This window comes from Cyclopterus lumpus, chromosome 16 (genome assembly GCF_009769545.1).
Source record: "Cyclopterus lumpus isolate fCycLum1 chromosome 16, fCycLum1.pri, whole genome shotgun sequence".
Lineage (NCBI taxonomy): Eukaryota > Metazoa > Chordata > Actinopteri > Perciformes > Cyclopteridae > Cyclopterus > Cyclopterus lumpus.
Window position 1 is genome coordinate 3,294,997 of NC_046981.1, and position 9,918 is coordinate 3,304,914.

At 49.2% G+C, this 9,918-nt stretch overlaps 1 protein-coding gene across 1 annotated transcript; it reads left to right on the forward strand.

Moving 5' to 3' along the window:
- Positions 1 to 1,048: 1,048 nt before the first annotated feature.
- Positions 1,049 to 9,302, forward strand: meox2a (mesenchyme homeobox 2a). Its single transcript, XM_034553677.1, has 3 exons — positions 1,049 to 1,640; positions 6,421 to 6,593; positions 9,087 to 9,302. The coding sequence occupies exons 1-3, from the start codon at positions 1,049 to 1,051 to the stop codon at positions 9,300 to 9,302; spliced, it is 981 nt and encodes a 326-aa protein (XP_034409568.1).
- Positions 9,303 to 9,918: the final 616 nt, after the last annotated feature.

Genomic DNA, 9,918 nt, shown 5'->3' on the forward strand with positions numbered 1-9,918 from the left:
TAAAAAAGTATACGTCGAAAGAAAAGAAAAAAAAAAAAAAAAAGAACCCGCTCCTATAAAATGATTGGCTGCACTAAATTAAAAATGAACTGTGGTTTTTAAAAAAAAAAAAATTTTAAGAGTAGTAGGTATAAAAATGTTAACTTTCATTTCAGACTGGACACTTTTAATGGTTATTATTTTGGAATAAAATAAAACTAGCGGGGTGTAAAACACACAGAGACGACGAGGCAGACGAAACAACGTGCACAGGAAGCCGTTTGAAGCCTTCTTCCACAAGACCAACAGTATTTTAAAGGGTCAAGAGCTGACAAAGACGGGGCGACACGCCGAGTTAACCCCTGACACCTTGCCCCCCCACAACCCTCACCCAACGAGGGCTGTTTTTCTTTTTATGGAAAAACAAAAGAAAAAAGAAAAAAAATGGCCACCGGAGGTCAGATCCAAGTCCAAAATAAATTGCCCCTCTTTCCTGAGGCTCAGCCATTTTAACAGTACAGATTTATTGTGCTGTGCTTTTTTTTTTTTTTTTTTTGGAGGGCGATCATATGCATGTGGTCAGTAGCGCGTATGCAGCCTGTGACCCAGCCTCCCTCTCACGTTACACCCTATTTATAAACGTCCCCTCCGCACGGCTCCCCTCGTTCTGCAGTTCCTAGTGGGAAGCGCCTCCTGCTCCCAGCCTCGAGCTCCAGTCCCCCTCCGCTCCTCCTGACATCCGAGAGGCTCGGCTGCAGCTTGCCCCCGGGCTAACTGTTTACCCTGCACGGCCCCGGGCAGCTGGCCTGCACGCTCCGGATTACCACAGGACACCATATTACAACAAAAAACGCACTTTTACTTTTCTGCTCTTGACTCATTTTCATCTTTTTTTTTGGGGGGGGGGGGAGGGAAGGTGAGAGGATCGTGGATATGTGCTTGTGATTTCATTTTTTTTTCTGGGGGGTTGTTTTTTTTTTTTTAGTATCTTTAACCCCCTTCTTCACCTTTCCTGGAGGGCCACCCGCGAGCGCGTGTGTGTGTTTGTGTGTGTTTGTGTTTGCGCGCCATGGATCACACGCTGTTCGGGTGCCTGCGGAGCCCCCACGCCCCGGCGCAGGCCCTGCACCCCGCCTTCACCCAGTCCCCCCTGACCCTGCACGGACGCTCGGACCACGTCTCCTACCCGGACCTGGCGTCTTCCTCCTCCTCCTCCTCCACCTCCTCGCCGTCTCCCTGCATCATCTCCAGCTACCCGGTGGACGACGGCCTGTTCCCCGGGCAGCAGCACCACCACCACCACCACCACCACCACCCTCACCGCGGCCACCTGCCCTCGCAGCAGCAGCAGCAGCAGCAGCAGCATCACCACCCGCCTCAGCACCACGCGTCATGGCACATCCCGCAGATGCCGTCACCCGGCGCCGGGAACACGCGCCACAACCTCTGCCACCCGCACTCCCACTCGACCCACGACAGCGGGCCCGCCGCCCCGGACCTGGGCCACCCGGGGGGGCCCAGCATGTGCGCCAGCACCCCGAGTCTGGGCATCGGCAGCACCCCGACGGGGGCCTCCTGTGCGCCGGCGGACTTTGGCAGACAGACTCTGTCACCTGCCGAGGCCGAGAAGAGGAACGGCAAGAGGAAAAGTGACAGCTCAGGTAAGAGGAGACGAGACTTTCTACTTTTATTACGCCACTTCTCAGAGATGTTTTGTTCCTCAGATATGTTTCCCAGACATTTCCCCATTAAATAAGCAGCTCGTGACGCATTACACGTCTCATTAGTTCAGTCTTATTGTTGACTAAACACCGTCGCATAAACATCGTCATTTGGAGAAAAGCCCCGAGGCCGAGCTCGGGAATAACACGCTCGATCTCTCAGCAGCACATTAACGTCGAGACTTCTGCAGCTCCGAGAGGAAAAAACAAAACCCCCCCAAAAAAAAGAAAAGCGGCGTGAGAAGCAGTTTGTAGGTGTCGGCCGATGCGGAGCGCGGCGCGGAGGAAAGAGGCCACTTCGGAGCCAGCGTGGGCACATCTGACGACAGCTTTTTTTGTTTAAAGAAAAAGAAGAAAAAATCACATCTGGTGTGTTGCGAAGCTCCTCAAGAGGGCAGAGAGTGAGGCGTACAGTAAAGAATTAATGTCACGGATTGTAAAAGACTTCACCGGCGCCTCGCGGCCACACTGCACCCACTGCCCCCCCCCACACACACACACACACACACACACACACGCACGGAGGCTTTTCAGCCTTTTCTTCTCTAAATGTTGAATAAATTAATAGCAGGCGGCTTTTACTGAAATCTATTAATCTAGTATCTGTGTAGGATGTGATGTTTATTTATTTATTTCTGATTGCAAATAAATGCATTTTTAAGAAGGATTATGAAGTAAACCCTTATTCAGAAGTCAGATTTATGAAAGTGATTTATTCATATATATATATATAAAAAATAAATATATATGTATATAAATATATGTTTATTTATATACATATATATATATAAAAGAAAAAATAAATAAATATATTATTTATATTTATATACATATATATAAAAGAAATATATATATATATATATATATATATATATATGTATATATATATATATATATATATATATATATATATGTATATATATATATATATATATATATATATATATATATATATATATATATATATATATATATATATATATATATATATATATATATATATATACTGTTGACTCAACAGTAAAGTGAACCGGCGCTGTGAGCTCAAAGACCACTTTCCTTTTTATTGTTTTGGGGAAATTTATGACTTTGAAAAAAAAGTGTGACTTGACTTCTGACCTTGATCACTTACTAGTCATTTGAGGGCCGTGCGAAGTCTCTTTCAAGATCAACCGCGAATTATGAAGCTACATTTAAGGCTTCACATTGTCCTCGAATTTACTTAAACCTGTGTATTAATAATAATGTAACATAAAAAAACCCAAAAACAACAACAACATCTCTTTTGCACATTCATGAAAGAAATCCCTCTTTTTAAGGGCTGCACTCAAATAGGTGACACCTCCCACGGTGACGCGCTGGTGGACGTTTCCAAACCCGCGATAATCAATCACGGCGTGACAAACTGTCGGGGTCGGGTCGCCGGAGTCCTCGCAGAGGGAACGTGATATTAGCGAGAGTTCTTAGTTTTCCAGGGAAAGTGCGCTCGCCGCTCCCTCTGACCATTTGAGGCATCGCGGGGCCCTCAGCACCCTTTTTATAGGCCTCTCCGCGGCCACGGCAGCGTGTCACCTGCACTGGACCGCCAGCCCGGAGCTCCTGCATGTGACTCGGATGCTGGAGGTTCCCTCCGCCGCTGCAGGTCGCAGCCATGGGAAGCTAAATATGGTAACGGACTTTGGGACTGCACTTGGAAATATGCATTTGTGATAATTCAGGTTATATAACACCGAATGCTAGACGGAGCAGTTACTCTCTGATTCAGCGTGAACTCCAGATGTTGAGTTAAATGAAAAGATTCATGCAACACATGAGGCTCATCGAGGGCCCGGGCGGCCTCATTTTGAGTTTTTAATAGTTCAGTCTGTGCTACATGTCTAATATAACGACATTATTCACATGCGAAAATATTGCAATAGTATATTTAATCCGCAAATCCAGGCGCACCACCTCCTATTTCCTCTCCTCCTTTTTTTCCAAATCCTTTGGAAACCGATGCCGCTTCCTCCAAATCTCTCTTCCCCTGTAACAATAGTTACTGCGTACTCATTACACTAGCCCTGCACCCCCCCCCCTCCCTCCCCCTCAACACTAATCACGCTGATTATCGTGGGCTAACTAGGTTCGCAGACTCAATCAGCTGTCTAAATATCCCAAGTTTGCACGAGATAGAGCCGCGGTTTCGGTTTCACCATCTGGACCAGCGAAAACAAAAACCTCAATTTCAGATAAAGAAATGATAACAAAACCCAGAGAGCTCATTTCCATGTTAGGTTTAGCCCCCCGATGTCAGGCGTCTCCACTCTCCGTGTCTCCTCAGGGTGGGCTAATGAGATGAGCCAGCTCCCTGGTATTTTTTGGGGGTCTCTGGTTTCTGCAGGAACCTGCTCGCTTTGTGGTCCAGCTGCAGAGTTTGGTGCTGTCGAGGGAGCGGTCGTCCTTTTTTTAGAAAAAAAAAAAAAGAAGTTACTGGATTTTCTGCGTGGGACAATAAAGAGGTGCTTGAAGTCTTATTTTGTGGAGGCAGTTGTTGTTAAAAAAAAAAAGGAAAGGAGGAGTGAGGTGCTGGAGGCCTCTCGCTGGCAGACGCTTTTTTCCTAAAAGAAGCTTTAGAAAAACACTGCGGATGTGTCACGGTTACGACTTTTATTCTCGTGCGCGTCGCTGCCGTAATATTATTTTACCAAAAGGGAAAGAAGAAAAAAAACAACAACTTGACAACTAACTCACGCAAAGTTCCAGAGAAAGAAATAACTTAATTTCTTAAGACATCGGTCTCGAGTCCCTATATAGATGACGTGTGCCCTTGTCTGGTGGCGCGTTTTTTCTCATATTATTATAGTTCCCCCCCCATCTTTTTTTTTGTGGAGAGATGAAAGTTACAGCGGGGACCTAATTGCTGTGGTGTAGTGGCTGTCTCATAAAAAACCCGCCGCTGGTTTTAACTCCCAGGCCTCGCCGGGTCCGAGAAAACCAGCTGGCTGTGTTGTGCTTTTTATTTTCTCTTTTACACAATGTCTGTGTTTACCAGAGAGAGAGAGAGAGAGAGAGAGAGAGAGCATAACTATGTCTGAAGGGACGCTTCAATCAGCCACACACTGTATGGAGCGCTCGGTTTGAAATTACAGAGAGGGAAAGGCAAGGTCACGGGGGGGTGGGGGGGGGTTAGCCGGACAGGCTGCGGGTCAAGCGACGATCCGTTTAATTTCATACAAAAAAACTCAGAGACGACGACGAGCGCGCCCACACGAATATATAACTTTTGAAGGAGCCGTCGCAGTTTAACCCCTCGTCTTCTCTCTCAGGAGTTATTTTGTCCCAGAAGAAACCACGACGACAACAAGCCGCACTTAATTAGAAGGAAGATCCTCTTTCTGATAGAAGAAAACACACAGGACCGCCGGGAGGGTCCCCTCGGGCTGGAAATATGAGGTGGAGAGGGAGTCGGTCCTACGTCATGGCTCCATGGCTCCGAGGCCCCGAGGCTTCGAAGCTCCGAGGCCCCGTGGCTCCGAGGCTTCGAAGCCCCGTGGCTCAGAGGCTTCGAAGCTTCAAGGCTTCGAGGCCCCGAGGCTTCGAAGCTCCGAGGCTCCGAGGCCCCGTGGCTCCGAGGCTTCGAAGCTTCGAGGCTTCGAGGCCCCGTGGCTCCGAGGCTCCGAGGCTTCGAGGCTCCGAAGCTCCGAGGCTTCGAGGCCACGAGGCTTCGAGGCCCCGAGGCTTCGAGGCCCCGTGGCTCCGAGGCTCCGAAGCTCCGAGGCTTCGAGGGCACGAGGCTTCGAGGCCACGAGGCTTCGAGGCCCCGTGGCTCCGAGGCTTCGAAGCTCCGAGGCTTCGAAGCTCCGAGGCCCCGTGGCTCCGAGGCTTCGAGGCCACGAGGCCACGAGGCTTCGTAAACATTTGTGAGTCTGGCTCACGAGGGCTGCGGGACTATTTACAGTCTGACTAGTCTGCCCCCCCCCCACCCACCCGCCGGATTAACGGCACCGCAGATGAATTAGCGTGCAATCACGAAAAGGCAACGTGCAAGTGAAGCTGGTCCATCTGGAGAAACCACCAAGGGCTGTAACAATAGGGCAACCCCGACTGTGGGGAGGATGACACATGCTGGGCAATTTATGTCATTTTCCACATTTTGCTTAATGAAATACAGAATATGTTGTGAGTGGCCTTGCATTTGCCGCTCACACACACGTATATATATTTTATCTTTATCAAAAGGGTAAAACACGATTTATTCATTAAACCCCCCCCCCCCCCCCCCCCCCCTCCTCCCCTTCTAGCATTCCATATATCAGGTAACATTTGGCAGATTTTTTCCCGTTTAACAAGGAGCAGGCTGTCAGTTCTTACGTCAAAAAGAAAGAAAAAAAGGAACATATATATCTCACGTATCACGCGGAGCTGCTGTATTCCATATTTTAAAAAAAAGATTCCTTTCAAACTAAGACAAATTAAACCCACGTTGGCGGCCAGCCAGAGTCAGACGCACATGTGTTGCGCCCGTGGGTCCTTCCAGACGCTTAAAGTGTTCATAAACAATGCCTGAACAATAAAGCGTGATTGACAGCTCCCATTGTTCCCCCCCCCCCTCCCCCTCCCCCCCTCCTCTGCTGACTTGCACCTGCCACACGACCTTCGCTTTATTTATTTATATATATATATTTTTTGCGGCATATAAATCTCGAGTGGAAACAGAAACCCGTGTGGTGTTTGCTTTCAGAGTCCCAGGACGGGAATTACAAGTCCGACCTGAGCAGCAAACCCAGGAAGGAGAGGACGGCCTTCACCAAGGAGCAGATCCGAGAGCTGGAGGCCGAGTTCGCCCACCACAACTACCTAACCCGGCTAAGGCGCTACGAGATCGCCGTCAACCTCGACCTCACCGAAAGACAAGTATGTTCCCACCCACCGCAGCTCGTCCCCCCCCCCCCCCCCCCCCCCCCCCGGTTCAGACATTATCCAACGCCCCCCATTAGCACATTAGTGCCATGTTGTGAAAACAGAGGCGGCCTCAGGACGACGAGGAGCCGCTTTCTCAGCTCGCTACTGTTGTTTTCCTAACTTTCGGGTTTTCGAGGGGGCTATTGTGCTCCAGATGTGGCCGTGAGACGGGGGTGGGTGGGGGTGGGGGAGGGCGGACGACTATCATATTCCAGATGTTCCAGGTCCATTCTTTTTCAAGCGGGGCCGGAGTCGAAGGCGGGGGAGAGAGACTGGTTGAAGGAAATGCTGTCTAGAAAAGTCACTTCCTCTCTCCCACCACCCCTGCATGCACAAATTGGTCTCCGAGCGTGGGCCGGCTGCTGTGAAACAAATGGTTTGAAGGGGGGTAGAGGGGGCTCTCTGACACCCATGTGGGAGCTGTAGGTCACACTTAGTTGACACCTCGCCAGTGATATTCCGCGGCGTGATACAGTACAGATTGAGTGTACAAAAAATTAAATAAAAAAACCAGTCTGGAGACGGAAACCCGAGCGTTTCAGCCGATGTCTCGGATGCAAATCACAACTTCAGATGCCAAAGATAGAGCGTCGGAGCCAGAAGTTATACTTTCCCCGCTAGAGCGTGAAAGTCCACCAGGGTCCACGTTCGGGAGTCTGGACACCCGACCCGACCAGAGGTGCAGACAGTTATTTGCAAATGATCCTCGGGTTTCGACCCCCGCATGTCACGAAGTTCTTCGTGTAAAGTAAATATGAAGAATGATGGACCCACTGTCCGCATGTGAGAATGTGATTTTCAGCTGTGACCGAGTGAGAGAACTCAAAGTCTGTGCATCACCTTGAATAAAGAAGGCTACTACTCGGGTTTGGACACCTATATGGGCCACGAGGCGGACATTGTTGTGACGACGAAGACTTCGGTCTCTCCGCTGGAGCATAACCGAGCCTCAATAGATCGCGTGTGTGTGAAGAACCATGCTGAACTTAAAAGGTTGCATGAGCAAAAATGCAACAAAAATACTAAATTTGTATAAAAGACACAACAAAACACGTGGAACTAAGTAAACGATGGCTCCATTTAGCACCCAGCGTTTGGTATCGTGCAAAGGCTGGTTCTTATAATCAATAATGTTATTAGTCGCACCTGCTTTTCACTGCCTATATCACGTATTAAATTGTCGAGCATGAGGACGGTCTGCAGGCCTTGAATGTCGGTCATATCGCAGGAACTGACTTTTGTTTTTAATTCCCACTCGGGCCCGACTGTCCCGTGGATAAAAGGGTCCTTCTAACGATTCCTTCCCAGTGGGTATACATGTCGCGAGTGTGTTTTCGGGGCCCCTCGATGGTAACGTGAGTCGTCAACCTGCACCCGTCGCATTACGGTTTCTCACTCCACTGGAAACTGTGACATGCGAAGTGTTAGAATTCGTGAAAGTAATCTTAGAGGAATGCTACTGGATACTGCCGCGTCAGGGAAAACACACATTTAGCCAAACCGACTTCAGAGTTTGTAATTCCACTTCAGCCTTCGACTGTTGCGCAATAATCTTTTTTGTGCCGCGAGGCGTAAAAAGAAAATGCGCATCGAGTGACTTCAGCTCGTTAGTTGTGTGAAAAGGGAGACGGCGAGGCGAACGTGGGCGACACAAGCATTTAACCGTGGCAACTCGCTGCGTAAGCTGTATGGAGAAATTTGATGGAAGGTTGGAGTTTACAATCCCCCCCAAAAAATGGGAATTAACCGATCAGCAATCGTGCATACAAAGTGTGTGGTTTTTAACCTAAAATATGTATCTAACTATTGTTTTAATGGCTATGACTAACCGGTCGGAGGATAAAATGGACGTTGAGTCTTTGTGATGTTTTGGGATTGAGTGTCGCTATCGGTGTCAAGCAGTGCAGGTAGAGTCTGAATAGTGTGTGTGTGTGTGTGTGTGCGTAAGCCAGAAGGAGGATCACATGTTTAGTTTCGACATTAGAGCCTGGCATATATAAATGACCCCCCCCCCCCCCCCCCCCCCTACACCCCCCGCCCCGCTCTCAGAAAAGGCTTGTAAAGAATCCGAGGTGATACTCGGCGTACGCCCCTGACGTCAAACGCAAAACGTTTGAGCTGTCAACTGTAACTTCCTGACCACGTGACCGCCATCCGTCCCCCCGCAGAATGACACGCCCCTAAAAATAGCCCCCTGCCCCTCCCAGGTCGACACTCCGGGGGGGGGGGGGGGGGGGGGGGGCTCTGCTGCTACTTGACGTGCAAACCGTTTTAAGCAACAGCTTAATCATCAATCCGGAGAGCGGGTCGACGGCGAGCGGCAGATGGAGCGCAGTGGAAATAGCTGCCAAGTTGCATTCAACTAGAATACCACTTCTCTAATTGCTTCTTTGATGGTTTTTTCTGTGTGTGTGTGTGTGTGTGTTTGCTCGTTCTCCCTCGCAGGTGAAGGTGTGGTTCCAGAACAGGAGGATGAAGTGGAAGAGGGTGAAGGGCGGCCAGCAGGGGGCGGCGGCTCGAGAGAAAGAACTGGTGAATGTGAAAAAGGGGACGTTGCTGCCCTCGGAGTTCTCCGGCATCGCGGCGCTCCACCACTCGACGGACTCTTTGGCCAACGAGGACAGCGACAGCGACCAGAGCTCCGAGCACGCTCACTTATGATGCACGACCCCCAACACCCCCCACCCACCCCCCCTCAGAGGACGGGCCCCGTCTCAGGACCCGTCCTTAGAAGGACTGCTGTTTGCTGATTCGCCCCCATCGTCATACAGCGATGCTAAACAAGTGTACAGATATACAGAGGAGTGACGCGTGGTGAGGTAATGCAGCCAGCATGCGGGCAACATGTACGATTTCAAGAACCGAGCACATGAAGTAGGGATGTGGACATATTTAACTTTTTTTTTTTAAAAACAGCCATTGTTTTTTTTTTTAAAAAGCCCCCCCCCCCCCCCAAAAAATAAATAAATTGAAATGTGATTTTTTTTGTGGTTCACCCAAAACACTGAATATTGCGTAACTCAGTCAAACTGTTGTAAACATTCCACGTCGTGTGCCTTGAGAGCAGCAGGCCTTGAGTTGCACTGTCGAGCCCCCCCCCCCCCCCCCCCCCCATCGCCTGCACCTCGGGTCGGTTTTCCCACTGTACAAAATGTAAATTGCAATGTGATTGAGTTATTGATCGAAAAATCAAGTGCCAAAGGAAATCAAAATGTGCCTCGCTAATATAAATGATCTGTAAATAATTCTCTGTATTGCCTTACCTTTTAACGAGTAA

Excerpts from the sequence above, each read along its gene's own strand:
- meox2a (XM_034553677.1), top strand. The coding sequence starts at position 1,049 with ATGGATCACACGCTGTTCGGGTGCCTGCGGAGCCCCCACGCCCCGGCG. Across the intron at positions 1,641-6,420 it reads GAGGAAAAGTGACAGCTCAG|AGTCCCAGGACGGGAATTAC; the intron begins GTAAGAGGAGAC and ends GTTTGCTTTCAG. Across the intron at positions 6,594-9,086 it reads TCGACCTCACCGAAAGACAA|GTGAAGGTGTGGTTCCAGAA; the intron begins GTATGTTCCCAC and ends TCTCCCTCGCAG.